The sequence below is a fragment of the Pseudozyma hubeiensis genome (genome assembly GCF_000403515.1).
Source record: "Pseudozyma hubeiensis SY62 DNA, scaffold: PHS21, whole genome shotgun sequence".
Taxonomy (NCBI): Eukaryota; Fungi; Basidiomycota; class Ustilaginomycetes; order Ustilaginales; family Ustilaginaceae; genus Pseudozyma; species Pseudozyma hubeiensis.
Genome location: NW_012133803.1, coordinates 211734 through 238814, shown reverse-complemented (window position 1 = coordinate 238814; position 27081 = coordinate 211734). Strand labels below are relative to the sequence as shown.

At 54.8% G+C, this 27081-nt stretch overlaps 17 protein-coding genes across 17 annotated transcripts; 8 read left to right on the top strand and 9 right to left on the bottom strand.

The window, feature by feature from the left end:
- Positions 1-743: 743 nt before the first annotated feature.
- On the top strand, positions 744-2596 carry PHSY_002030 (hypothetical protein; the record flags this gene model as incomplete). Its single annotated transcript, XM_012332656.1, has 3 exons — positions 744-1144; positions 1241-1272; positions 1365-2596. The coding sequence occupies 3 exons, from the start codon at positions 744-746 to the stop codon at positions 2594-2596; spliced, it is 1665 nt and encodes a 554-aa protein (XP_012188046.1).
- A 223-nt stretch (positions 2597-2819) lies between these two features.
- PHSY_002029 (amino acid transporter) lies at positions 2820-4373 on the bottom strand (the record flags this gene model as incomplete). Its single annotated transcript, XM_012332655.1, has 1 exon — positions 2820-4373. One exon carries the CDS (start codon positions 4371-4373, stop codon positions 2820-2822), a length of 1554 nt encoding a protein of 517 aa, XP_012188045.1.
- A 221-nt stretch (positions 4374-4594) lies between these two features.
- Positions 4595-4861, top strand: PHSY_002028 (hypothetical protein; the record flags this gene model as incomplete). Its single annotated transcript, XM_012332654.1, has 1 exon — positions 4595-4861. The coding sequence occupies one exon, from the start codon at positions 4595-4597 to the stop codon at positions 4859-4861; it is 267 nt and encodes an 88-aa protein (XP_012188044.1).
- Positions 4862-4887: 26 nt separating this feature from the next.
- PHSY_002027 (hypothetical protein) lies at positions 4888-9330 on the top strand (the record flags this gene model as incomplete). The annotated part of the gene is made up of 1 exon (XM_012332653.1): positions 4888-9330. One exon carries the CDS (start codon positions 4888-4890, stop codon positions 9328-9330), a length of 4443 nt encoding a protein of 1480 aa, XP_012188043.1.
- A 212-nt stretch (positions 9331-9542) lies between these two features.
- Positions 9543-12239, bottom strand: PHSY_002026 (hypothetical protein; the record flags this gene model as incomplete). Its single annotated transcript, XM_012332652.1, has 1 exon — positions 9543-12239. The coding sequence occupies one exon, from the start codon at positions 12237-12239 to the stop codon at positions 9543-9545; it is 2697 nt and encodes an 898-aa protein (XP_012188042.1).
- A 1208-nt stretch (positions 12240-13447) lies between these two features.
- On the top strand, positions 13448-14029 carry PHSY_002025 (hypothetical protein; the record flags this gene model as incomplete). The annotated part of the gene is made up of 1 exon (XM_012332651.1): positions 13448-14029. The coding sequence occupies one exon, from the start codon at positions 13448-13450 to the stop codon at positions 14027-14029; it is 582 nt and encodes a 193-aa protein (XP_012188041.1).
- A 422-nt stretch (positions 14030-14451) lies between these two features.
- Positions 14452-14901, top strand: PHSY_002024 (hypothetical protein; the record flags this gene model as incomplete). Its single annotated transcript, XM_012332650.1, has 1 exon — positions 14452-14901. The coding sequence occupies one exon, from the start codon at positions 14452-14454 to the stop codon at positions 14899-14901; it is 450 nt and encodes a 149-aa protein (XP_012188040.1).
- Positions 14902-15105: 204 nt separating this feature from the next.
- PHSY_002023 (putative polyamine transporter) lies at positions 15106-15405 on the bottom strand (the record flags this gene model as incomplete). Its single annotated transcript, XM_012332649.1, has 1 exon — positions 15106-15405. The coding sequence occupies one exon, from the start codon at positions 15403-15405 to the stop codon at positions 15106-15108; it is 300 nt and encodes a 99-aa protein (XP_012188039.1).
- A 41-nt stretch (positions 15406-15446) lies between these two features.
- On the bottom strand, positions 15447-15878 carry PHSY_002022 (mitochondrial inner membrane peptidase; the record flags this gene model as incomplete). The annotated part of the gene is made up of 1 exon (XM_012332648.1): positions 15447-15878. The coding sequence occupies one exon, from the start codon at positions 15876-15878 to the stop codon at positions 15447-15449; it is 432 nt and encodes a 143-aa protein (XP_012188038.1).
- Positions 15879-16422: 544 nt separating this feature from the next.
- PHSY_002021 (lipase/esterase) lies at positions 16423-16782 on the bottom strand (the record flags this gene model as incomplete). The annotated part of the gene is made up of 1 exon (XM_012332647.1): positions 16423-16782. The coding sequence occupies one exon, from the start codon at positions 16780-16782 to the stop codon at positions 16423-16425; it is 360 nt and encodes a 119-aa protein (XP_012188037.1).
- Positions 16783-16830: 48 nt separating this feature from the next.
- Positions 16831-17046, bottom strand: PHSY_002020 (heat shock protein; the record flags this gene model as incomplete). Its single annotated transcript, XM_012332646.1, has 1 exon — positions 16831-17046. One exon carries the CDS (start codon positions 17044-17046, stop codon positions 16831-16833), a length of 216 nt encoding a protein of 71 aa, XP_012188036.1.
- A 652-nt stretch (positions 17047-17698) lies between these two features.
- PHSY_002019 (enoyl-CoA hydratase/isomerase) lies at positions 17699-18418 on the top strand (the record flags this gene model as incomplete). The annotated part of the gene is made up of 1 exon (XM_012332645.1): positions 17699-18418. The coding sequence occupies one exon, from the start codon at positions 17699-17701 to the stop codon at positions 18416-18418; it is 720 nt and encodes a 239-aa protein (XP_012188035.1).
- A 321-nt stretch (positions 18419-18739) lies between these two features.
- PHSY_002018 (hypothetical protein) lies at positions 18740-21242 on the bottom strand (the record flags this gene model as incomplete). Its single annotated transcript, XM_012332644.1, has 3 exons — positions 18740-19754; positions 20232-20664; positions 21194-21242. The coding sequence occupies 3 exons, from the start codon at positions 21240-21242 to the stop codon at positions 18740-18742; spliced, it is 1497 nt and encodes a 498-aa protein (XP_012188034.1).
- A 504-nt stretch (positions 21243-21746) lies between these two features.
- Positions 21747-22831, bottom strand: PHSY_002017 (hypothetical protein; the record flags this gene model as incomplete). Its single annotated transcript, XM_012332643.1, has 2 exons — positions 21747-22550; positions 22634-22831. The coding sequence occupies 2 exons, from the start codon at positions 22829-22831 to the stop codon at positions 21747-21749; spliced, it is 1002 nt and encodes a 333-aa protein (XP_012188033.1).
- A 641-nt stretch (positions 22832-23472) lies between these two features.
- PHSY_002016 (hypothetical protein) lies at positions 23473-23976 on the top strand (the record flags this gene model as incomplete). The annotated part of the gene is made up of 1 exon (XM_012332642.1): positions 23473-23976. The coding sequence occupies one exon, from the start codon at positions 23473-23475 to the stop codon at positions 23974-23976; it is 504 nt and encodes a 167-aa protein (XP_012188032.1).
- A 130-nt stretch (positions 23977-24106) lies between these two features.
- On the bottom strand, positions 24107-25939 carry PHSY_002015 (hypothetical protein; the record flags this gene model as incomplete). The annotated part of the gene is made up of 1 exon (XM_012332641.1): positions 24107-25939. One exon carries the CDS (start codon positions 25937-25939, stop codon positions 24107-24109), a length of 1833 nt encoding a protein of 610 aa, XP_012188031.1.
- A 655-nt stretch (positions 25940-26594) lies between these two features.
- PHSY_002014 (hypothetical protein) lies at positions 26595-26999 on the top strand (the record flags this gene model as incomplete). Its single annotated transcript, XM_012332640.1, has 2 exons — positions 26595-26800; positions 26882-26999. 2 exons carry the CDS (start codon positions 26595-26597, stop codon positions 26997-26999), a joined length of 324 nt encoding a protein of 107 aa, XP_012188030.1.
- Between the last annotated feature and the right edge of the window lie 82 nt (positions 27000-27081).

Genomic DNA, 27081 nt, shown 5'->3' with positions numbered 1-27081 from the left:
CCGCTTGAACCTTGTGCGATGTTGAGCTACCTCTTTCCTTGCATTCGCGGGATGACACACCGACATGTTCCAATTTCGGCAAAGGAAATTTCCATTGCTGCACATGTGATACGAGTGCTTGGGCCTCTCGCTGGCTTGACGCTTGGCGACGATTCCTTTGGGAAATCTGAGCCGCGCTTTAATAGCCCGCGCTTTGACAGCAATTGCAGAAGCACAAGAGCAATGGTCCTTCGATGCAGCGTTGCGATCGATAGAGCGGTGCTCCGATCGATGTCGTCTCCTCACAATTGTAACAGCTCGTGCTCCGGTCAGCTTGCCGCACCGACTAGATCAACGAGTTTGCGCGACGACGTGAGGACAACAGTCTGCTGCAACGAGGTCCGTGTCTGCACACGCGACGATCCCGATTGTTGCGCATCCACCAGAGCAGCGGCTCCCGCTTCAGAGCCATTCTGATGACGAGTGCTTCACCCTGGGGATCTCGCTTCGATGCGTCCCAGGACTGCAGAAAAAAGTCACTACACCATTGTGATCATATATATATAGAGACACGCCACCTCGTGGACCATTGATCGCACCCATTGTACAAGTCTTGTCGCAGGCGCTAACATCCATCCTCAGCACATCTCAATTCACCAAAATCGCTTCTACCTGCTTCGCTCGCTTCTGGAATCCAATCGGCGAGACAATCGTCCGGAACGCATCCGTTAGTGCCTTTGACTCGTATTCGAATCGCCGTCGCCATGTGGGCCAATTTGTTCCGACCCATCCCCATAGACCGGCTGATCCTGCCGGAATGGGTAAAGACGAACGGCGACCTGCTGGAGTTTATCAATCTTGTCATCCGACCTCGACCGAACAAGGCTCTGCTGAGCTACATGATGATCGACATCGTTCAGAGCATCGGTACAGCTGTATTCTGTGCCTACGTCATGCTCAAGAAAGGCCGTGCGCGCGACACCCGCCTCGTCACTTTTCGCAAGAGTCCGTATGGAACTTTCATCGTCCCCAACGCAGTCTGGTCGATGATGATCATGATCACCATCTATCTGCTCGGATGGGCTGGATTCTCCACCTACATTTTCTACATTTCGGTGGTCGACTTGCCTATGCTTGATTGGCTCTTCTACATACCTGTCCCTTGGTAAGCATTCATGTGCAGCGTGTGTACGCAAGCGTCTGCACGGTCCTTTTCGTTGACGTTCTTGCTCTCTGGTTGATTCTTTTCCAATCGACTCAGGTGGCCACTGGCTGTGGGTGCTTTCTGGGCAAGTAAGTGACGTTTTTATGACGAGCGTTTTGCAGTACGACGTAAGCACGGCATACTGATCCCTTTTTCCCCATGTTTTGACGCCTCAAAATAGCCTACGGCTTTGTGCTGACTTGCAGTCCTCGCTCGCCGATCAGCAACCTTGCCGGCAAGACGCGCAAAGGCTTTCTCACGTCGAGAACCAGCTGGATGCATCTTCCTCTGCCGCAATCGGCGTGGATCATGAATTCCTTCGTCGTCGGCGTCACCTTATTCATGTTCGTCTGGAATTTGTACACCGTGACCATGGGCGGCAGACGGAGGCATTTGTCGCATCTGCGAAAAAGAGATCTGTACACGGAGCTCATCTCGGGGCATCACACGCAAGAATGGCTTGACCTGCCCGCACCCGCAGAGGCGGTGCAGGAGGTGAGAATGGCATGGGACGATCTCACTGACGTCTACGGCTGGACTTGTGCGGGTCTCGCTTCGTTCGCAGCACTTGTCACCTTGATGATCTCTCTACTCCTCCTGTACGCGATCCCCAACCACATCTCGCTGCTCGACCACCTCGTCAGCATTTGGCCGGATCAAGATGGCAACGAACGCCAAAGACGCACGACATTGGGCAACATCTGCTTCCTGTGGAAGATCGGACGACCGAGCAAGCTGGTAGGAAAGCAATACGCAGCCTTCAAAAAGACATGGATGGTGACGATGATCGGACATTCGCAAGTCTTCCTCATCCTCGCCGGAGTTTCGACTTTCACCCTGCCACCGTTCTACATGTGCTTCGCGCCTTGGGCCGACCTCCTCGGCGGTATCACTGCGGAACACCATGTCGAGTTCCTCGTGGCCTATGTTATCTCGGCAGCTTTCCTCACGGCGGTGTGGGTGACTGGGTTGTCGGCGTTGCTGACGCTCGACGATGCTTTCCGCGCTGTCATGGGTGTAGACGGTGCCTCGTCCCAGGAAAGTGGGCCCATCAAGCTCTCGGGACGGCCATCGACCTCGCTCGGAATGAACGTTATCGAGAGCGGAAAGCAAGCGTCGAATCTTGTGCTGCTGCGGCCGATGCAAGGCGATACGCCGTCGTTGTCGAACGAATCGTTCTTGCGCGATGAAAAGTCGGACATCTTTGTCGAAGCACCAGCGAAGCTCGTCGAAGGCAAGAACAAGGTGCTCGTCGAAACAACGACAACGGTGCAGATCGAGCACCGCGACGCCGAGGTTCGCACTTGTCCAGCCGACAACTACGAGGACTTGCCCGCGCTTTCGGTCGCCTCGCCGTCGGCAGCGCCACCTTATAGCTTCCTCGGCAGGAAACGGATCGGACCGGAATGTTGAGACGGCAGCACGACAATCGCTCTTGCGCCGCCGCTCGGGTTTCGCAAACATCTCACCCCTTCTTTGCTACGTGTGTATCCAATGCACTGCTGCAACATTCACACACACTCTCTTTCTCTTTGACATATGGCTACCATCAAACGGAAATAGAAATGTCCATTGCTCTCCAAGCTGGCTGAAATACCGTATCTTCTATGCTGAACGAGCGTGTGCATTTTCCGACCTATGACCTGCTAGCCACGGTAGCGACTAGAATCGAATTGGGCACCTGAGCGTGTATCAACTTGAGGATGTTGGCCGACAAGGCCACCACCAACACGATACAACCCCACGCAGCCAAAGCGATCGCAGCCTTGCGCAACCTCGACTGTGGCTGATCGCGGAAGAGCGAAGCGTACAGGACACCTGGTAGGATGAAGCTGATGGTTGTGCTGCCTACCGAGCCGACAAAGCCGAGGATGATGGAGAGATCGTCTACGAGCAGACTGATGACGAAGGTGGTGCTGAGGATACCTGCTGTCATGAGACACCATTTACCGAGCGGGATCTCTTCGTCGGATGGCTGCGCCGGTTGCAGATGCATACTCGATTGCAGTGGTGTGTCTTCCTCTTCGTCCTCCTCGTCATCGTCGCGGTACGGCTGTATCGCACCATTCTCGTCCGGCGTAGCAATGGCAGACGCAGCAGCATCATCGAGAATCTGTTGTCTTCTACTCGCCTTCGAGAAGACCTTGTCCAAACTCGCCCTGCACGGATGAACCTGCAACGGATAGCTGAATATTGTCAAGACGATGATGCTGACCCTTCCAAAGCATACGAACAAGCTGGTGCTCGGATACATGGCGATGATGTTGTCGCCGACATTACCGCCAAAGCTGAGGTATCCCAACACGCCGACGATCAGGTACACCACGCCTCCCGTGCCGATCGACGAGACAATGGCGGTGTTGACCCTCGCCTCGCTGTTGTAGAACAGCTCGTTGTACACCGGAAGCATGTTCTGCGCGCAGGTGAAGGCGAACACAAACACGGGAAAGATGCTGATGGTGTGCCAAGATACGCTGACCAGTTCAACATCCCCCTTTGGCGGCAAAGAAGCCTTGGCATCGCTGCTGAAGCTATAGTGCAGGACAATGATGACCAAGTAGAACACTGCCAGCAGACTGAGGTACGAGGTGTGTCGCAACGAGTCCAATCGCCGCAAGAAGCACAGCGGAATGAGCAGGATGATCAGGGCCAAGATCCAAAAGCTTCGATCGAGAAAGAGTTCGGGGATCTGATGAACATCTCGATGGAAGGCTCGGAAGAAGCTGATGATGACCTGAGGCATGAGTTGACCGCAGATGATGAGATATGAGATGCTGACTCCGTAACATTTGAGTGCGATTGCGAGGTCAAAGTACCACGCACCAGCGGGCAAGGCTTGACTTGCGATGGTGAAGAAGCTGTTCTTGCGACCGCCGACTCGTGCGGCACACCTTGTGAGCAGATACAATCCCAGGGCAGCGGTGAAGCCGCAGAAAAGGATGAGTAGAGGCCCAAGGAGCAAGCCAGTATATTTGAACGCGCCAGGCGTGGCGAGCATTCCGGTGCCGATGATGGTGTTGGTGAGGTTGCTGACAGAGGAGACCAAGGTGGCTTTGCCTTCGGGGGCTATGGATGCGGTGGAGACGACACGTGCGCTTCGTGCTCGCCCATTCTGAGCTGCGTGCCGAGGATGTGAGGGTGGTGGTGGAGGATGGCGTGCTTCATCTTGTGGGTACTTGAGGACGACCATGGTAGGCAGACGACAAAGATAAGGCCTTTATCGCTGAGCGAGGTGGCGGTCTCAGCCGAGCAGCCAAGTCAGTTGCTGTAGCGAGGCACGGTACGAGTGGCGCCTCCACTGCGATGCGAGGTTGGAGTTGTGGTGGGCGCCACAGTTTTTAAAGATGATGAAACGGCGATAGAGACGGTGATGATGGTGCGAGGAGATCAAAGGTCAAAGCGGAATGCCAAATGCGTGTCGACCCAAAATTCGGGTCGGGCACTATTGTTGCTGACAACTTAACAGCAGATGATTTTCTCGCCATGGTGGAGGATGGCAATGCACATTTTGGCGGCGGCGGCTGCATGATGCTCTGTGCGACTCAGCCTTTCCCCTCCTCATCAACTCTCGTTTCGCTCTTCGACGTATCTGCTCGTTCCGATCTTCTGACACCAGCCATGGATCGAATAGCGCCTCCAGAAAGCCAGTGGCATGGCATCTCCGTCAACGACACATAGTAGCTACACTCCTGATCACATTGACAATGCAGGAGGCCAATCATGACAAACCACCTCCCACTCGCAAGCGCAAGGTGCAGTGGGCAGATGAGGACCAAGACGACAAGCAGCTTGGCAACTCGGCTCACCAGGGCGATGGAATTAACGCTGCAAGTTCTCTCGTCGACGAGCATGGCATGGTCGTATCTACCGACGCAGGGCCTCACACCGAAGCGAAGCCTGCTGGCCAGAGCAACGACGTGCAAAAGCAGTACCTCGCATCCGACATCTACAACCCCATCGAATATGGCGACTTTCGCTCCTACATGCAGCATAAGCGTGCTAAGCTCAAGGTGCAGGAAGCTTCCTTGCTGCAAGAAGAAGAAGCTCTCTTACGTGTCAAGGATCCAAGTGCGCCAGGTCCCGCAAAGCAAGACGGCTTGGCTACCGAGATCGAAGCCAGCGGCGGAAAGCGCTCAGACGCACTCAAAGGATGCTGCATCTACATCAACGGCCAAACTCATCCACCTTACAGCGAGCTCCGACGTCTTCTCGTGCTCCATGGTGGCGACCTCATGGCATATCTCGACCAGAAGACACCCGTCACACACATTGTTGCGTCCAACCTCACCCCAAAGAAGCGCATCGAATTCAAGGACTACAAGGTCGTCCTGCCAGGCTGGATCTTGGAGAGCATCGAGCTGGGTAGAAAGGCAGACTGGAGAAAGTGGCGCTGCGACGCCATCACTGGAACCAATGGACATACATCCAACAGCATGATTGGCAAGCCTGGAGGTGATGCGGCTCACAACAGTACCAGCCTGGGGGACTGGCGCAACTTGGATCGAACCGCCAAGCTGCCTCGCCAGCTGCCCAGGATCGGAGACGAGGACGAAAGTCCATGGGGAAAGCCGACCAACCAGACCAACCTCTTATATCGATTCACGAGGAAGCAAGTTTCATCCACCGAAGTCAAGGATCCGACTCCGTCAGTGCTGAAAGGAAAAGGCGAAACAGCGCCGCCATCCAAGGACGCTGGCGTGAAAGGCGTTCGCTTTGGTGATGAGCAGATCATACATCCAGCGGCGTTGACCTCGACCTCGACCTCGACCTCGACTATGGAAGCATCAGCTACGCCGTCTCCTGTGGATGTGGCTCCTCTTGAAGCCGGCAACAGTATTCAGATCCCCGAAGTGCCTGACAAAGCGATTGTTTCGTCAACCAAAAAAGTGGCTTTACCGGACGCTGAAAATGTCACCCCTACCAAGCCTGAAGGAAAAATCGACTACAGCATCGGCACCGATCCCGCTTCGAAAAAGGCAGCCATCGCTGTCAGTCGTGGCCACTATGCCTCGCGGCCCTCCAACACACACGCCGCTCGACTACTCGCAAGTCCAAGCTGGAGAGAGCGCAACACGGCCACTTCGGACGGTTTCCTCGCTGGCTACTTTGCCAAGTCTCGTCTCCATCATCTCAGCACTTGGAAGACGAGCTTGCAAGATATGGTGAGCTCAGCTCTGCGCGAAGCCGGTCGTCCTCTCGGCAGCTCGGATCTGCCGAAAGGCGTGCAACGAGTCATCATGCATATCGACTTTGACAGCTTCTTTGTCGCCGTCGGTCTCAAGAAGCGTCCCGACCTCCAAGACAAACCCGTCGTTGTCTGTCACGGAACAGGCTTCGGCCTCCCGGCTGCCAAGGCTGGTGATGAGAACCGGCCGGCCGACAATCAGTCTTCGAGCACTTCCGAAATCGCCTCTTGTAGCTACAAGGCGCGCGAATTTGGCATTCGCAACGGCATGAGCCTCGGCCAGGCCAAGCGGCTTTGTCCACAGGTCGAGACGATCCCGTACGACTTTGAGGCGTACAATTCCATCAGCCTCACCTTTTACACGTTTCTGCTTGAGAACTCGGACGCCCTTCAAGCCGTGTCTGTTGACGAGGCGCTCGTTGATGTTAGCTTGCTCTTGCAGAGTATGCGTGATGGCGACACTACCGCTGGTTCTCTCTACGAACGGTATCGCGATCACCTCGGCTGGCAAGGACAAGCGTGGACAGCGGAAAAGCAGCTCGCAGAAGCCTTCCGCGACGAGATCCGAGATCGCTGTGGCTGCGAAGCCAGCATCGGCATCGGTTCCAACATTCTTCTCGCAAGGCTTGCCACCCGCAAAGCCAAGCCTGGTGGGTCCTTTCATCTCACTGATGATGCCAAGCAGCCATTCTTGGATGCTCTCGATGTCGACGACTTGCACGGCATCGGCTGGAGTCTCCGTGATCGAGTGCGCGAGCTGTTGGAAACGATCAACATTGGTGAAATCCTCTCCAAAACCAACGAGCGCAGGATCATCGCCGAGTTTGGCCCCAAGAAGGGCAAGATGATCTGGGACAAGATGCATGGCGTAGATGCCGATCGACTCGAGGGCAACAAGCTGCGACAGTCGGTCGGCTCGCATGTCAATTACGGCATCCGATTCCTGACCGAGCAGGAAGCAGATAATTTTGTCACTGGTATGTGTCAGGAGGTAGCCCAGCGAGCAAGAGCTGTCAAGCTGCGTGGGAGGCAGGTCTCGGTGCAGGTCATGGTCCGGGCAAAAGATGCGCCGGTCGAAGCTCCCAAGTTTCTTGGTCATGGCGTCTGCGACACGCATCATCGAAGTGCACAAGTCAGTGGTCCAGGTGGTGTGGCGATCGATGACGAGGTGCGTATCAGGGCAGCTGCTTGGCCGCTGATTCGTGATCTCAAGGCGGATCCGAAGGAGCTGCGTGGCATCGCTATCAGTCTGAACAAACTCGAGCCTGCGGAGGGGAACGCGTTGTCGCCGATCAAGCCGAAAGGCGGTCAGTCGGTGCTTTCCTTTGGGTCAGCCTCGAAAGCTCCGTGGTCGGCGATGCCGATACCTGCGCTTGATGCGGGTGTTGTGGACGAAGCGGACGACGCGAGCGAGATCGAGCAGCCGGACGAGCCTGGTGTTGAGTTGCCGACATCTCTAGAAAAAGGTCCCGATGCGGCAACACCACGTCGTCCCGGTCAACACGGCAGTCGATCTGCTGAAGCAGATGCCAGTCCGTTCAAGATGCCGCCTTCGACCCAGCTGATGCTGCCGTCCAAATCGCAGATCGACCCAGGCGTCTTTGACGCACTTCCCTCCCAGTATCGCCGCCAGATCGAAGCCAAGTCCGGCTCCACGCTCGGTGACGAGAAAACTGGTCATCGTGGCGCAACCATTGGGGAATCGGATCAAACAGCAAAGGCCACGCCGCAGCTTTCGCAGACTCCAACGCCCTCCCAAATCCGCGCACGAGTGCTTCCACGATCAACACCGACGACGCCGCAAAAGGCCAAAGCGGCTCCCTCTCCAGCCTTGGCTGAAGCACTCATGCTGCCATCCGCCTCTCAGATCGATCCTGCCGTCCTCGCTGAGCTTCCAGATTCTGTTCGCAAGGAGATCGAGCGTCAAGTAGGCTTCATCTCGCACGAAGCTTCGTCCGGCCCATCGTCGGTCGAATCGACTCCCACCTCAGCTGCCCGCAGAAAAGCCGCCAACACCTCCACCCTTGCCAGCTTCCTCCACTACGACACTAACAAGCTGTCCGATCGACGCAACTCTTTATTCCGTTCGGTGTCTGAATCACCTACGAAGAAACGCGTCGTTCATCGACTGCTGCAAAATGCGGGACAGTACGTCGCGCCGAATCAGCCGCTCGTCGATCGGGATGCGATTCTTGCCATGGACCCCGAAAAGATCTCGACCGCTCAATTGGAGGCGGTGGGGATCGACGCCGAAGTCTTTCGTGCTTTGCCAGTCGAGATGCAACGCGAGATGTTCCGTTTCCACAGCGAGCAGAAGAAATCGGAAAAGGCGAGGTTCAAAGCGGGCAGAAGCGGAGGGTTTGAAGAGCTTACGCTTGCCGAGCAGAGGAGGAGGGCGACGATGAGGGCTGCAGTGACCGAAGCGGAAGCGCAGAGCAAGATGGAAGTGCAGATGCGTGCGCATCAGGGAGCTGCGAAGGGCAAGGCTGCGACCAGCTCGGTAGTGGTGGATGAGGAGGTCTTGAGGAGGAATCCACCGGTGTACTTGGTTGCGAGACCGAGAGCGAGGATTCCCAGGAGCGAAGCGAGGTTCTTTGATGTGAGCGCGGACAAGGTAGAAGATAGGCCGGCGATCCGCGGTCTCAGCAGCTACGATGATGTCGAAAAGCTCATCCGTCAATGGGTCTCTGCGTTCGCGAGGAAGGGTCCGAGAGCTGGCGATGTTGATCGCATTGCAATGTACCTGGCGGATGTGGTGAGGTCAGCTTCGAAGCGGGATGTTGAGCAAGTGCAGGTGGCCACCTCTTTGCTGCGATTGATCGACGAGCGCGTGGAGGAGAAGCGGATCAGCGGAAATGCGTTTGCGGAGAGCGAGTGGGACATGGCCAAGGGTAAGATCAGGGAGGTCATGCAAAGGGCCTCGCGGGAGGTGTTTGGCGGGGCTGAGCTGCCAGACGAGTAGGCACTCACAGAAGGCATGACCGGGGGCGCGCGCGCCAAGATTGAGTCACAGCACAAGCTCCGGACTGACTCCTTTCACACGAACAATAGGGTGATGAGATGCTGAATGATGTGGAATTGAGAGACAATGATGGAGTCCGTAAGTGTGGAACAAAAATGCAATCATGTATGTGGGAAAGGGTCGAGGGCTGACAATGCTGTGAGCGCAGCAAGCTAGATACGACGAGGCTGGTCAGACAGTTCGTACGACTCGCTCGCACCTCCAGCTCGGCGAGATGCCGGGTAAGGCGGTGCTGGTCCAGACGACGAAGTGGGCAGGCCCGCTGGACTGCGCAGCCTACCTTGCTCCAACGCATTGGCAGGTGAGAGCGGTCGCGAAGGCGGAGCAGTTACAGGCGCAGTGCCAGCTTCACCTGCGACTTCGTCGAATACGTCGTGACCGCCAAAGGTAGCGCCGGTGTCCATAAACTTGTAGGGACGCTCGCCAGCACCGAGCGTGCTCTGCACACCTGCGTCGGGAGTCGTGAACGTGGTGGTCGATTCGGGCGGCGGGAATGGCACGTTGACCACGTGGCTGAGCGCAGTCTCGCCGGGATCGCCTTTGGGACCGTAGATCCGGCATTCGGCGAGGAACACCTTGAGCTGACAGAGCCATCGGTTGCGTCGCTGCGCCTTGAGGCCACCCTGCTGCCAGTTAGACTTGTACCGAATACCAGCCGACAGCAACAAGCTTCCTTGCTCCTGGAAGTCGACGACGTTGATGTCGAGACCAGGCAGGAAGTCACGCTTCTCACCGTCGAGCCAGTGCACCATCTTGGTTCGCAGCGCCTCGATCTGGGCGAACGAAGTGTTGTAAGCAACCTCGAACTTGAACGTCTCTTCGATGGCGCTCGATCGACGCAGGTTGACGATGGGCTTGGTAGCGAGCTGGTTGTGGCTGATCATGACGTTCTTGCCATTGGTGGTCTTGAAGACGGTGGTGAGCAGTCGCATCTCTTTGACAATGTACGCATCATCGCCAACGTCGACACGGTCGCCGACGTCGTAGGGATGCTTGACGAACAGGAAGATGATGGCGCCGAGCGTCTCCTGAGCGGTGCTACCGATGAGCCAAGAAAGACCGAGGATGAGCGTTCCGAACGAAGTGACGAGCGTGCTGAAGGCGATCGAAAGCATGGCGGCGATGATGATGGCGGCGATGAGGATGAAGACGCTCATAAAGATGGAGTCGAGACGTCCTACGGCCGAGTCGACATCGCGCATCGAAAGCTGCAGCGCCAATCGCTCGCGGTGGATCTCGATGCAGGCCGATTCCAGCTCGTCCTTTGTGATGTCGCCGTTGAGGTCACGGTCAAAGATCTCGAAGGCAGCCTCGGCGGTGGTTGCGTCGGGAAAGCAGTGCATGAGGTCGTCGACGATGAGCTCCGACTTGCCAGGTGGGCAGAAGCTGTACCAGATCCTTCGAGCAAGCGCTTGGGTCTGCTTGCGAGAGTTGAGCGACGAGACGACGACGGAGCGAGCGTTGCCCGGCTGGAGCACGCCCTGACCGGCGATCTCACTTGCGACGGTTCCGAGCACGCTGGTGCTGGTGAGAGCTGCGTCTCGAACCTTTTGACCCGTCTTGCGAAGTCGGTGGCGGGCCATGTGGAGACCAGTCGACTTGCGCCTGGCTTCGTGCTCGGCGGCAATATAGGTGTCTTTGCGCTGGATGTTTTTGGCGTTTTCGTAGAGCGTGGTAAGCACCTTGATGTTGAACTTGCTGGTCGAGATGCGGTCTTCGTACGAGACGCGGTGGAAGTTGTAGGCGATGGCTTGGATGAGGATCTTTTCGCCGAGCAAGATGGCAGCGCTGAGACAGATGCCAAACCAGAGACGGTAGCCAGAGAGCATAAAGTCGCTGGTGGAGGGCCAGGAGCTGTCGTTGTTCTTTTGGGTGATGACGGTTGTGGTGCCCGATGATCCGGCGGTCGACGTCGAGTTGGTCGGAGTCAAAGAGGCTTGCTCGATGGCCGCCTTGTCTGCGCCTTGAAAGTTGCCAATGACGATGGCGAACCAGAGCGCAACGAGGACGATGGTCCATAGGAAGAAGGCGACATACTTTTCGGTGGTGATAAGGAATTCGGTGTATCGTCGCATCTTTGGATGGAGGTTTCCTATGGTCCAGCGTAGCATGCGAGGCACCAAGATGGAACCGACACGGCACAGCCACCAGCCGATCCAGATGGCGCTGAGCCAGATGGACCACCAAAAGATGCCGACGTCGAGCACAGCAGGGTTCTTGAACTGGTTGGCTGGTCTCGCATCGTAGAGGAAAAGAGCGACGAGACCCGGGATCCAGAAGAGGGCGGTGGGGATGAGGATGTAGAGGAAGAGTCGCACAGAGGGATGGCCGAGCCTGTTGCTTGCGGTCGGACGGCCGTTGAGACCGACAAAGCTAGCGTTGGCGCTATCGCTCGCGTAGCCGGCGCCTTTGAGGAGACGCTCCCAGGAGTCGCTGTCCTGACGCTTGTACCCGGGACGCTTTGCGGAAGGGGCTGCGGCAGCTTTGCCTTTGTTCATGACTTGCTCGAGGCGATTGCTCATGTCGGTGGAGTGCGAGTAGTCTTGCCTGTGCCGTGTTTGTGGGGCAGATTGGGTGGGCGGGTAGGAGTTGGAGAGATCGGGACTGTCGTCATTGGTCCATTGGCCAGCGGCTGCGTAGCTGGAAGGGTAGTTATCGTACTCCTTTTCCGAGGGATAGTCTGCCACGTTGTCGTAGTAGGCAGCTGAGCCAACGGCTTGACCGGCCAGGGGAGCGTTGTATGTGCGGACGGGCTGATTGAGCGTGGCGCTATCGTTGGAGCCTCTGGCAGTATGACCCGTAGCAGAGGGGCCGCCGCCGCCGGGCACACGCGTCCACGGTGCCGACATGATGTGCGAACGAGCTGTTCGATCGATCCGACGTGTATGCGATGGTGGTGTGCGACGAAGGTGTAGAAACGAGCTATTGTAGAGTGATGGGAGGTCGACGTGATATAGGCAATGGAAGTGTTCGAGCTGATGATAATGATGGGATTGAACAGGAAGATCCGAAGGATGCCTTTTTTGTCGACCTTGGAAAAGGGTCGCTGGCTGCTGCTGCTGTATGCTGCTGGCAAAGCAACTCTGCAGCAAATTGGCATGAAGCGCTTTGCTCGTGTGCTCATGATTCAGTGTTGCTCTGCCAGCTTGACGTGCCATAAAATTCCAAATCAAATTTAGAGCTCGGACCTCCCGACACTAAATTCAAAGTGGCAGCACACTGCGATCCCTGCAATTCGAATGTCGCGGTGACCTCAAGAAAAAGGGGTGCCGAACCCTGCAAGCGAGCATGGATCTGCAAGAAGACGTCGTGCGTTTCCCCCTCAAACCCTCTAGCCGAACAAATCTCCACACGGCGCGTTGTATGAAAAATTCTTTTCTATCTAGAGTGCAGCCTGTGTCACCATCCTAAAGCTCAGCTCAGTGAGAAACGTCGGCGTATCCACAGCTTCACCTGTCGGAAGGCCCAATATGAGAAGCGGGACCTCGCCGGAGTCAAGTCTTCGAAGAGGAGCAGACGCTGGTGCGCTCATCGGTGTCTGTGCGCGCTCACGGCACCAATGTGATCTCAGAGAGAGGATTTGCACTTCGTTGGAATCGAAATTGTCGGTCATGTCAGATGGTTGGCTGGGCCCACAAATTTCACATGGTTACGCGGTCTCGAGAGAGGCGTTGTCACTTCCTGAAGCTGCGGTGGCCAGGAGTGCCGACGACAAATGAGACCCTATGCCGCAGACCTTGCCGATTTAGCCGCAAAAGACGCCGAAGCCTTTTTTTCGGTTCAATACGCCTTGAGAGGGGGATCTTACACCTCCCGCTTTTCTTTGTCAACTCTCGGCTTTCCGCTCTCATGCATTTTCTCCGCGTTTCAAAGAGTTCACCGCGTGCGCCAGGTTCATGCGACTACATACGAGCCGCACTCTACCAACCCGCATCGTCGGATTGACAAGTCACTTTTCCCCCACCACCCTGCTTTAGCCGATCACAGGTCCTTTGCAACCGGACTAGCTCACGATCGTGGCAGAAGAACCATGCCCTTTGTGCAGGCAGCCAAAGACATGATCGCATCCGCTGCCGCAGACGCCGGCATGCACGAAGATGCTCCGAGCGCCATCATCTCGCTCTCCTGGGCCTTTCTAGTCATTCCATGCATCTTCCTCGTCGCCGCTTTCGCATGGATCATGTTCAACTTCAGCGAATCGTCCGAGTTCCCAGAATCAAATGCTTTCGGTCGCACCGAGCACGATGCAGATGGAGGTGACAGTGACGACGAAAAGCAACAGCTGCTCGACGCCTTCCGAGAATCACAGTCACACTCCACAAGTCACGCCGATTCGCACACAGCGTCTGGCTCCTCTTGGAAGATCAACGGCAAGTTCAGCACGACGTCCAGAGGAGGCTCAGCCTACTCGTCTTATCCGGATCCACACGGTACCTACTCGCCCAACTCGTCTCCACGAGCGAAAAGATCGAGCCTGGCGCCTGATAGCAAGGCCAACAAAACCGCAGGGAGTAGAGCCGCAAAAGTCATCGCACTGAACCGCGACCGGATGATGCAGGACCTCGAGCTCGATCCTGTCGACAGAGAAGAGCTCCAACGTTCTTCCTCCCGCGCCAGCGACATTCGCAAGTCCGACTAGTAATTTAGAGATCAAGCAAACCCTCGTCCATCCATTATCGCATCGCATCGCACAATTTGTACTTTAAACTTTCGACCCAACGCCATTTTATGAGAAGCAGACTGCAACAGTGACAGATAGTGCAGGGTGGGTCTCTACAGACGAGATAAAGGCGGAAGTGCAGGTCATCTTACTTTTGACATCGCCGCAGAACAAGAAGAGACAAAGACGCCAGTCACGCTGGCCAACGTCTTATCCGGTGGGCCGCCATGACAACCACCCATCATGTTTCATTTTGACAACCCCTCTTGTCATATGACCTGGATAAGCTACTAGAAGCGTTATCGGAACCGCATCCTTCAAACTTCAACAGTAGATGCTCAGCCATTTGGTCTTTCCCCTCATCTCCAAATCTTGATCTTGACCTTCAAAAAGCCTGCAGGATGATGAAGCGCAGGCTCTTTTCCGTCCTCGCTGGGCCATTCATCGCGCTCTGCAGCGTTCTAGCTGCAATGTCGGATCTTGACCGGCAAAACTGGCACAAAGCTACAGCCCTCTACATGGAGCATTACCCCAAACAAGCCGTCACTTCCCATCGAACCACGCTCGATTCTTACAGGCACATCGACAACCTAGAGCTCAAAGCGCTGGCTCACGCACGATCTAGCGGCGTGATCCCAATAGCAAACGTGCAGCACAGAACTTACTTTTCCAGCATCATCAAGCCAAACAATGACCTTCACGGCGAGATGAGATTGGACGGGAAGGATGCTTTTGCGTTCTGGAAGCACGAAGGCCACACTTTTGAACTGCTTCACGTTGATACTGTAGACTCGTCCGAGGTAAAGTGGCCTTTGCAGCCGCTAGGGGAGCCGATTAGGCGATCCGCATGAGCTCTCGCAGACTGGCACGGCGGACGAAGAGCAATGCAGCAACAAGAAAGCAAGTAGCAAATGCATCGTCTGAGGGTCTTCTGTCAGAAGTGAGGTCTTCTAGTGCCTCACGCGATTGGCTTTCAATGATCAGATAGAGTACTTGGCTCCCGAAGCTGAGCTCTGGACATTGCTGTTGTGAGAAAGAGTGGGAGAGTGTTCCTCCTAAGGTTCGTCCGACTGCCGCTGTTGCAAAAAGTCACAACCTTGGGATGAACCAAGTCTCGGCAACGGCGAGCAAGAGTCAAAGAAACGTCGCTTTTGTGAGGTGCCCTTCCGCAGCCCAGTGGAAGAAGAAGCTTTGATGTCCTCGTAGTGCTTGAGCGTCTCGGAGGACGTAAGGTTCCTATTCCGATTGCTTTCTCGTAAGCTCTGAAAGGAGTCCAAGCTGTTCAGGGAAGGCGAAAGCATGCCTGCTGCGGTTGTTGGCATCGTATCCTGCCTCGTTATATCGTGAAATGCCATGCCTCAAGCGTCAGCGTTGTCGAGATTCTTTCGACATCATGCTAACACCGAAATTGCGAGTGATCGCCATACACGTTCTGCTCTCGGTTCAAATCGTCGCGACTTTCACACCGGCACTTTATGACGCCTTGATGTTCATCGGTGCGCAAGAAGAATACGCTCGTGCTCATGGAATGCTTCCTTTTGAGCCTCGGCAAGTTGGCTTCGAGCCGTACAGGGACATTGCCGATCTGAAGCAAAAAGCGCTGGCTACAGCAGCACATTCCGGCTACTTCAGAGGGGCGATGAAGATCGGTGTCAGAGGCTCTCAAGACCTTGGCAATGTGGCGATCTGGTTTTCCACCGTAGTTCACCCTGGCGATGCCTTGGGACGAGAGATGCGTCTTGTTGACAAGCTGGCTTTGATGTTCTGGTGCCAGGACACATGGAAGCGGCTCCTTTGGATAACGCTTGTTCCCAATCGAGGGGTGCATTGGGGGCTGCAGGACGTAGAAACGGTCCTGAGCCATCCTTCAAGCTAATACGAGCGAGCTGGTCGATATCACATTGGCGGTTTCGACCACTCTGTAAGAAGCGACCATCGTGATGGGACCGAGTCGACATAAAGACCGTGTCCGATGTGCACTTCGAGATGGCTGTTACATTTGCTGACATGCGACCTGTACAGGTTGTCCTTTGAAAGATCGATCGTGTTGCGACTACACTTTTCGCCTTCGACACTCCCTTTCCTCAAGGCGAGAAAGTGACGTACATGTGTGATAAGTGATCGCTGGAATCCTGCCGAGTTGCCGTGCATGGCAGCGAAGGCTTGAATATGTCCTTCGACACTTCGAAGATGCAATGGAGTGCTTGCGCCACAGTAAGTCAAGCCACCAAGCCATTCGCTATCATCCCACAAACTAAGCGGGCATGATCAAACCGAGAGCTCCGGTCTGAACACAACCGAGCTTGCTGCTACGCTCTCGCCGAAACGATTGCTACAAGAACGGGCCCGGTGGCTGGCGGTCTCTCTCACAGCTATGGCCAAATCATCTCAACTCTGCCGAACACGACGATATGCTGTCTTTCAGGCTTATCGTCACCTTGACGGGCGAAATCGTTCTGATTGCCCAACTGATTCATGCCGAAATACGACCGCATGAGCGCGACTTTCAGATGCGGTTGCAGGCGCAGGAGATCTATGGCAAAGCGCATGGGGAGCGACCCTTTCAGCCCCAGCACATTGGCGTCGAAGCCTTCAACCATATTGCGGATCTGAAGGAGAAGCTCCTCACGACGGCGGAGAGCACAGGCAGGCTCAAGGGAGCGATCAACGTTGGAGTCCAAGGCACTCACCGCGAATTGAACAGGACACTCTGGTTCACAACGATTGTGCATCCTCAGGACCGTCTGGGTCGAGAGATGGGTCTGCGGGATACCCTTGCTCTAGCATTCTGGCGCCAGGATCGCTCGAAGAGTCTTCTGTGGATAGATACTGTACCGGACGTGGGAGTGGACTGGGATCTGAAGAGACTCGAAACTGTCCTGCTCCATCTCTAAATCGGTTCGCTGTTTGTGCGAGTCGGTCTCATTGGCGTTTTGTATCCTGCCACTCTCCCAGACCTTGTCAACCTCCCCGCAACCGACGATAATGTCCGTCATGTGCAGCTTGCTCAAGCTCAATAGACTCACACGTTATTACTCCTGCTGACGAGTGCATTGCTGACAGAGTCTCGTTTGACTCGCAAATGAAGTCAAAAAAAGGTTTGTTGGTGGGGCAATCTGCTTCGCGCCTGCATGTTTCTGGTAGATGCCCGAAGATGCTTCTGCGTCTTTCCGGTAAGCTCATGTGTGTGCAGATGTCGTTGAGATGGATCGAGCCCCTTTGTATTGATCCGCGCCATGCAGATCCTTCACGAAGCAACGTCAAGAGCGCAGACATTTCCAACTTTCGGCGCACACAGTCCTTGCTCTTTGAACGACACTTTAGCGCCTGAACTCTAGGAATCTACGACGCACTCGCTGTGCTATACGTCGAAGTCAACAGCGGAAAACAGGCGGCAGCATTCTTATGCGCAGAGGCATACAAAGATGAGAGCGACACACCGGAACGTTGCGTCTCACTTGCCGCCACCACTCGATCGACGTCTTTTCCTACATTTGAAGGGTGATCATTGCTCTAGGTGGCTTCGAACGTAAGCAGTCGAAGGGGTAGGACTGGAACAGCAGCAGTGCATCGTAGACCGCAACGTCTCCCCTTGCCCGTTCACTCACCGAGCAGCTTGCTTCTGCAAGCGGACAACAAGAAGCAATCATGCGCAACGAATACAAGACCCCTACCGACGCTCTCGGCAAGCGTTCAGAGGTGGAAGAAATGCGGCCAAAAGCTTGTTGGTGGAAAGAGGTGACCAACTTGTTCGACGGCTTCAGCATCGAGTATCTGCTAGACACAACCACCGACTGGTCTTTCGAGCCCTACACACACATGTTCATCGATCAAAGCGTCCGTCTGGACGATGAGGCGACGCGAACCGACGAAGAGGACGACGCACGGCAAGAGGCCATCCATCGAGCCATCAAGAAGCGATTTAAAGGCGTGCCCTTCCGTATGTGGACGACCGAAAACCTTGTCTTTGTCAGCGTGCAAGACGCCGAGCTTCTGCAAGCACTGTGGCGCTCGCCCTTGGTCTGCGAAACGACTCCCCTGAAGCTTGTTTACCGCGGTCTACCAATCAGAAACGCCACCGTATGGAGTGGCAACCTGGACAACACGTTGACAATGTTGGAGCTGGAAGCGTTCTGCAAAAGCTACACGGTTGGACGTAATAACTCTGTTGCTATACTGGCAAAGCTTCGAGACGAAGATCAGGAGGAGTACGAAGGTCCCATCGCTACGGGAGACGTTATCTTCTTTTGCAGTGATCTCAGTCTGCGGAAAACGCCGAAAATGAATGGCAAAGCGCTTCGATTCGTCTCATACGCTCGGGCCGAAAAGCACGGCATCATAGACGGAATGCCAGATGGCAAGTCGTAAGATGTCCTAAGTATGAGCAAAATGATCGATCGATCTCAGCAACTCAATGCTCATTCGACAATTGCAGAGCTTAAGGCTCCGTTCACAGACCATCAGTGTCAATCTGCTGGATCCAAAATTTGTAGTCGTCCTCGTGCATGGAGTCGGTTCGAGGTTGCAGCAACAATAACAGTCGCTTGGTTCATGCCCAGGCCGCTTCTACTCGATTGTCCTTTTGCACGCTCCAAACACAGCGAGCTAGACCTAAGCTTGAAAGATTAGGGCTCAAAAAGATATAGACGGCTGGTCTGGTATGTACAGGTTGTTTGTCGTCACGAAACACTACTCATGACTGTATAGCTTCCTGCCAAGGAAGCTGTGCGAGGCCATCTGAGATGTTTCTGAATCTTGCTTGACCGACTCTGTCGGCCTCTCCAGGTCCCAAGCGTCTTGGTGCTCGATGTGGACCGTCGTTGTCGTTCGGATGAATACCTTGTTCTTCCTGTCGTCTGCCGTCGTAAGATTGTCTGTCAAGATCTCCGACTTCTCATCTCGCGATGCAGAGTCGGTCGTTGTTGGAGCAAAACTGAGCATGGGACGCAGAGGTCTAATCTCCATACTATCCACTGCGCTTTCGCCACCGTCCTGAGCAACTGACGTTGAGAGACGCCCGGAAACCCTCGTCAACGAAGAATCCTCGGAGGGCGGAGCAGAGGTGCCCACGACGGCTCGATATACGTCGTCGTACGTCAACATCGCTGCAAGTCCAATGATCCAGGCTGCTGTGATCAAGGCGCCTGTGATGACGTATTCTACAACGAACTCGACCTGGTTGGCTGAGCCAAGGCCCTTTAGCCCTCCCGCCCAAGGCACGAAGTATAAGTAATAAGGAGGCACCGTGAAAGTGATGGTGCCTGCAAGTACTAGAAGCGTTTGCGAATATCCCACCACCGTTACCATCCACGTTCTTTTGAACGCAGAGTATTGACCACCAAGCAGTCTGCTTGGCCGACCAATCTTCCAGAGCGCTTGCAGAGTGTACAGAATGCTAGGATCCTGCTTTTGCTTGAATTCCTGGTCCGGGAAGATCCGAAGGAGGTGCTTGAGGAGGAAGATGTGATTCGAAATCGCGTACAGAATGAGCATCGCAATCACGACGACAACTAGCACCAGGTAGGTTGCAATGCTCGCGCAAACCCATCGATACACGTTAGCCAGGTCGGTCCATGCTATCTTGACGCTGAGTAGCGCGTCTGCGCTTGGCGCAGATTTGAGCCATTCCTGGGTACGGTGCATGGGCACGTAGGTCTGCAAGTTTTCTTGTTTCCGGTTGTTTGCTAGATTCTTTTGTTTTGCGCTGAAAAAGAGCACGGTGAAATTGAACACGAGCATGACAACCCCAACACCAATCATGAAGGTGTTCATCAACCACGGCGAATGCGGCAGAGGTAGATGGTACCAGCAGATAAGACCTCGGGACTCCTTGCCTCCCAGCCTGGAGATTGGTGAACGCGGAGAGCAGGTAAGAACGAAGCTGTAAGCTGCGACAATCGAACCATCAGGACGACAGACAGTCTTCTAGGGTCAGTACGGATTACGACCGGCATCAAATAAGTAGCTTCTTTCGTCCTTGTCGGGCAAAGCTACGAAAGCGATGCGGATACCCACCAGCGTAAAAAGCACCCAAAGCAAGCCATCCTACGTATTCCACGAGCAGGTGATGGTCGTAGGTCATTCACAGGAGAGAATGTTCGCCAAGGAATCCATGCATCAGTCGAAGATGTTCACCGTTCCAACGATGTATCTCCTGCAAAGCAGATGCGTCAATACTCACAAGGGATTCGGAATGTAGAAAAGGTAATTGATCAGAGGCAAGTCCGTGAACGAGACGTAGAACATATAGCTGCAGAATCCAGCCCATCCGATCAAGTAGATGGCGATAAAGATGAGCATGACCCACACGGCGTTGGGAACAACAAATGCGCCATGTCGGCTCCTTCGCAGCGTGACGAAGTTGGTTTCACGCATTCTGCCTCTCTTGAACATGACGTGTAAGCAGAACGAAGCGGTGAACACGCTTTGTACAGTGTCCACCAGCATGTAGACCTGGACGGCCAAGCTGGGTTGCGGACGAATTAAGTTCTTGTAGAACGTGTACAGGTCGGCGTTCGTATTGAGTTCTGGCGGAAACTGAAAGTCATCGACAGTAAGCGGACGGAACAGATTGATCATGGAGATGATCTGGTCGAGAGCCACAGGTGTGATACCTGTTGGACAAGAAGGAAAGAGTCGACTGGGTTAGGATGTTCTTGTCGTGTGACGCGGCCAAGTAGGGGAGAGGTGGATATATAGGGGCCATGAAGGAAATGAGAGGTTGCAAGCGTCATCCGAGGGCTCCAAAACGGTGAGTAGCCTTATATACTGTGCGGTCCAGACCAGCTCGCAAAATCCCTCATCGCCATGTTGCACTACTGTAGTCACTCGCACGTCGCCTCCACCGAATCTTTCAGGCTGGACTTTGACTGGATGTTGCGTCGTGACACGTCCCGAGCGCCTGTGAATCGCCCGTGGGAGGACGTATTGAGCGTAAGTTATCTTGTATGACAGACGGGTGCATCGAGACCGTCGGAAGCATCATGCTGCATCAATGCTCAGCCAAGTCGGCGTTCGGCTGAAGTGCTTTTGTGTAGCCAAATTTCACAGGGTCTGTGCTTTTGGTGGAAGGAAGTCGAAGAGGACGCCCCAACTAACTGACATGTCCGTCAATACCGCTTAGGCGCCTGCGCATCATCTCACCTGCGGCTTCTGCCAGGCTACCACGTGGCACGATCCTTTTTTCTGACATTGTTCCTCTTCCAGGAGGTTTTTCTTGGCAGAAAGCGCGCTAAGCAGCTGAGACGAGGGTCCCGAGCACTCGGGTTGACACGAGAACGAGTCAACCATCTTGCCGAGGAACAAGAAAGAGGCGTGAGAGCAGCTCGCACGTTCCTGGCATGCGATCGGGTGATTTTGGCATTCTCAGATCAAGTAAAGGAAATAAGCCGGCCCTGCTCACATCAGTGTCGTCTGTGACAGTGTGTGCACTCAGACATCCGAGGAACAGTGGCGTCAAGCGAACGGATCGTCGTGGGAATCCCTGACGGTCAAAGTTTACGCCTGCTGCCCTGCTACAATCCTCGTGATGTCACCTTAAGCTCTGCTTTGCTACTATCTCACGTTCCACTCGAAGAGCACTGTTTCGAATCGTATTCTTTCGATCCTCTAAGCGACGGTAGTCACAGATTTTCGTGGCCTGTAAGCCGCTGCTTCACGTTTTAATCAACCTTGAGCAGTTCACCGAATTGGACATCTACATATCAGGAGAGGTGACCTCGGCTGCCCTGATCTTGCTAGGCCGGGAGAAAGAAAACATGTCTACAGTGCTGGCTTTCACGAAGAAAGGCTTGTGAACCTCGGCAGTGTCTAGCTCGTTACTGAACATCAACACCTCACCCGAGAACACCGGTCCGCCTGGGATACCGCTGACCTCGTAGAACCGAGCACAGGCGACCCGAAGACCACTGTCGGTTGATTTGACCGCAAAATGAGGCTTATACTGCTTCCTGAACTGCTCGACAAAGAGGTCTTTGCTCATTGCAGTGCCTTGCTTGAAATGAGATATCTTTGGGTTCTCGTAGAAGAGGCCCTTTGAGACGAACTCCATCGGGTGGTCGCGAAAGATCGGTGGGCACTGCCACAGGTGCAGAAGAGCTTGAGTGGTGAGCAGGGAGACGTAGACCTGGTGGCCGTCAAAATGAACGATGGGCTGGGTGAGAATGTTGGGCTCGGGTGCTGCGCGGATTCGCTTGAGGATGGCAAGGATGATCTCATCTTGAACGTCTTCAGTCAAGCAAGAAGTTCCGAATGAGCATTTTCGCCACTTTTTGGACGGTGTGAGAACATGCTGGAAGCCCTCTTGGGACCAGGGCTTTGACGTATCCTGGAGGTAAGCTTCGGCGTTGGCTGCGATGGACTTGTCTTCGGGCAGCACCATCTCCCACCATCTTCGGACCCGATGAGCGAACGGTTTTCCGTCGGCTTTGCCTTGGGTTTGAATGTCAGCTTTGGTAGTGTTCGACGTGTCAACCTTCGAGGGTGTCTGTTTGATGGATGTCTGTGGGTCCGAATGAGCCTTGATTGAAGTCAATTATTCGAACGCGAACTGGATCGAGACAGGCGGGTACTCACAGCTGTTACCTCGGAGCTCGGAGAGGGAGGAGCCTTGATGACCGACATGATGGTGTGCTTGCTGTTGATGATGGAACACAAGAGAGTCGACAGGAAGACTGGGAAGCAGAGATGATCAAAAGAAGAAGTAGATGCAGGGGGAGGAAGGCGCTTTGAAGTGTACACTCTGAGGGAAGGGGACCCAAACACGTTCGATTGAGCCTTCATTCGACAGCTGCGCCTTTTGAGCTTGACTAGTCCTGCCCATCTGCAGAGCCATTTGACTCGCTGTGCTTGGACCTGTGACAAGAAGGAAGACTCGCATCTCCTCGCAACGGCGCTGCGTGATAATGCAAGATACGTCGCATTCCCTTTCAAGCTGTCACATTGCCGATCAGCTCTCGAGCTCAATACGCGCGACGCGTCGCGACAACAAAGCGGATCGGCTCAATTTCGGTTGGATGAGGTTTCTGATAGCGGCGTGTGTCAATCGTCTCCTCATGTACAGCTCATGCAGGCGTGCAGATGAGATGTGACCACAGGTGTCAGACGTCTGATCATGCAGACCTTCCGTTCGTGTGTCGTTGAGCTCATCGCGATCACTACCTCATCACCATCATGATCTCATCGTCATCATCGTGAGAGGAGTAGAGAATTGAGAATGTGAGGAGAAGACATATAAGCAGCAGATTAGATGGAACGATACTAGGCTGAAGCTCCCCAAGATCAATACCATCCACTCGATAGCACCGAGCACCAAGCGCACTTTCAAATTAGACATCTCCGCTCTTTACCAAGTCGCAAGAATATTGAACATGACCACAGCAGCTCGTTACCCCACCTCGGCTCGCACTGAGCCTCAAGAGCCAATGGTCGTCGTAGCACGCTCTATCATTGACGTATCACCTCTTCATCGCCGCACCGCATCCACTGCCTCCTCCTCTTCCGCAACTTCTTCCGCTTCCGCATCGACTCTTGTATCCGACGAGAAAGCTCCACTTCTTCCGACATCGGTCAAAAAGGCTTCGGACGTGATCCGGACTTACGGCTCGATGCTCAAGCACCATCGATGGGAGAGCCGCGCTGCCGAGCTCAAGAGGTCCATCTCTCGTCCCATCATCTACGATGGACAGTGGTTCTGCAAAGCCGGTCAGCATGACGAAACTCAAGGGAAGTCGGAGCAGAAGGAGCTGGAAAGCAGTCTTGGTAGCGTCTACTCGAACACTTGGGCAAGCCAGATGGAAGGAGAACTGAGCAGAATCGGCGACGCATTCGAGTACGATGAACTGTCGTGCACCGCTGCGACTGCTTGCACTGCCAGAATTTCCATCCAGACGTTCACCTCGAGCGAGAGGAGCTACACTTTCTTCTGATGTTCGGCTTCCGCGCGCCACATTCTCTTCACTGTATCATACTTGTCCGCAATCTTGTCCGGACTGTATCACATCTTGCGTGCGATCCAATGTGCAGTCGAAACCGGGTATCATGATACAAAAACGTGGTCTAAGGCTTGAGCTTCTCCTTCAATCGTGCGAGACCACTCGGCTTGTCCTCCGTGTCAGCTTCCGCTCCCGCATCGGTCTCCTCGTCGGTACGCTTCTTGGAGCCCAAGTTGAGTTTCTGCTTCAACCTACTAGCCAGCGAATCCTTTCCTCCCGATCCATCCTGATCATCTCCCTCGACCTCGGTCCTATTCTTCTCGTTCTTCTTCTTCTTGTCACGCTTCTTGGACGACTTGGTCTTGCTCATGACTTTGCCGTACTTTTCCATACCCGCCAGCATCAAGAGACTCTTTGAGAGAGTGACACGTTCGAGGTCGACACCGGCGTCCTGCAGCTTTTTCACAAAGTATCGGAAGTGAGCTGTACCGGCACGATAGTGCCCTGAGAGCGGGCTGAGACTCGTCAAGGTGCCATTGTCGACCTTGAGCAAGCCAGCCGAGAGCACGCGACCACCGTACAGGAAGGAGGAATGCTGAAAGTAGCCTGTCTGCTTCAAGCCGATATAAAGCTCGTGGCGAGAATTGAACACGTAGATCCACGTGTTGTTGCCGATGGTCTTGCGCAGGAGCATGTCCGACCAGTTAGACGGACTAAGAGCATCAAGATGGCGCGACTTGCCGCTGCGTTTGGACTGATAGTGCTGAGCTGCTTGTGTGCGGTCGCCTTTGGACATTTCTTCGCCGTCACTGGAGTCCGAAGAGGAGGAGGAGGAAGTGCCATCGAGATACGAGTCGAGGGAACTTTCGGAGACACCTCGCTCGAGCGCTCGGCGTTCACGGTCCTTGCGTATCTCTTGCTGCTCCTCTTCGCCGATGTCGACGATTCCGCGTCCTTTGCCCAGATCTTTGTGCTTGTTGCGCTGAGTATCGACGGGCTTGCCATTTCTACGCCAGATGAGCTTGCCGTCTTCGATGTCGACAATGTAGTTGCGGCGCTGCTCCGAGCTGAGATAGATGACACACTCCGAGTCGAGACGGTCGCGCGGACAGTCGTCGAGGCTGACGTCTTTGCCGTCGCCTTCGTCGAGCCACTTGAAGAAGTTTTCCTTGGTGTCTGCCTCTTGCCAAGCCTTGTGGTAGTACTTGAGGTTGGAGCCGTATCGATGTTTGCGGTCCACCATCTCGAGCCAGTACTGCTCTTCCATCATCTTGCTCAATTCTTGGGCTTTGCCGCCGCGCGTCCACCACTCGATCATCTTGAGGCCCTTTTGCCCTTGGGCGATGCTGCGAATGTTGTCGACCTTGTCGCCGTCTTGACCGCCTGGCACATCGCCTACCTGTGTATCGGCTTCGAGCAATGAATGTTCGTCTCCTTCCTTTTTGCTTGGCTCGAGCGAAGGACCTCCCTCGACGGGCTCGTCGGTGCGACCATTGCCGCCTTCGCTGTCCGGAGACGAGTCCATCTTTTCACCACCGGAAAGCTGACCGGCTAGGAGCTTGCCTCGCTTCCATCTGGAGCTGGCGTCATTGCGACCAGTGTTGGAGTGTTTGTTGGCCTGTTCGAGGCGCATTCGATGGACGGCATCGGACCAGCGGGTATCGGCAGAGATGTTGCATCCGTCGAGCTGCCGCCGAGTACGGTAGCCGCGGTAGTTGCGCTGAATGAGGAGCGCTGCCGCCTTGTCGTCGTCGTTGTTGTGATCATGCTCGTGTTGCGGCTCATTCTCCTCATGTGTGGACGACTGTTCGTGGTCGTTGGACGGCTGTTTGGTATCTTGTTCACCCTTGTCCGACATGTTTGAGGACGATTGCTTCTCAGCAGGGGTATCTGCGTCTTTGCGCGACTGCTGAGCCTCGATGACGGGTGGGATGGTGCGGACCTGTGTTGTGGTCATGATGGCGGCAGTAGCATGTAGGAAGCAACTGGGCCGATGTAGACAGCGTTAGGTATCAATAAGGAGGAGATAATGGAGGGAGATAGGAGGGGATGTTGTGGATTGATTCAATCCGAGACACATTTTGAGTCGTCAAGGCCAGAGAAGCGGGATCTGAAACAAGCACTTCAGCGTCGGGAACCAAAAAGGCGTTCGGCTAAGACAGGCGGCAGCGAGGCACATGTGAGAACGTCATCGTGGGCGAGATGCGAGCTCAAGGAACGTCCATCACCGGCGGTCGCGTAACCGGAACATAGCCCGAAATCTCAACGTGGCGACAGAGATACGGCACGGAAGCGCACTACAGCGGGACCACACCCGCTTCGAGGTCACTGCGACGAGATACCGGCGGCTAAGATTGAGGCCTCGCGCGACCGTTGCCTTCGCTTCAAGTCAGTGTCGCGCGATGATGTCAACGCCCCTTTCGGAGTCTAGCCGAACAGGCATTTTTAACAGTGTTAGACTCCGCGGAAGAGCCGACTTCCGAACGTGACACATTTTCGTTGTTGTTCCTATCACGCTGCTCAACCTCGGGTCAACCGACGTTTCCACGATTCTGCCCACCTAGACCCGCCGATTGACCGACGACGGGGACGAAGAAGCAGGCTAGGCAGCCATGTCGGCAGACACCGTCAAAGTCAACGTCGAATTCGGCGGCGGCACCGAGCTGCTCCTGGCACCTCCGCACGAGAAGAAGCACAAACTCACACTACCACGCACGGACGCAGCTGGCAACGACACCAATGTCACCTTCCTCATCGAATACATCCGCAAGAATCTGCTCCAAGAGCGCGAAGAGCTGTTCGTCGACGGTGACTCGGTGTAAGTCGGAGCCGCTGCCCGATTCTCGGCTCCTTTGTGACTTTACTAACCACCATCCTGTCTCCTTTGCACTCCCTACAGACGACCAGGCATCCTCGTCTTGATCAACAACGGCGATTGGGAGCTTGAAGGCGAAGGCGACTACGTACTGCAAGATGGTGACGAGGTGGTGTTCATCAGCACATTGCATGGCGGCTGATTGCAGGCAACTTTGTCATTCTCTGGCCAAAGCCGAGAGCCATCCGCCACGGCGGATTCGAAAATTAAAATGAGTAACAAGA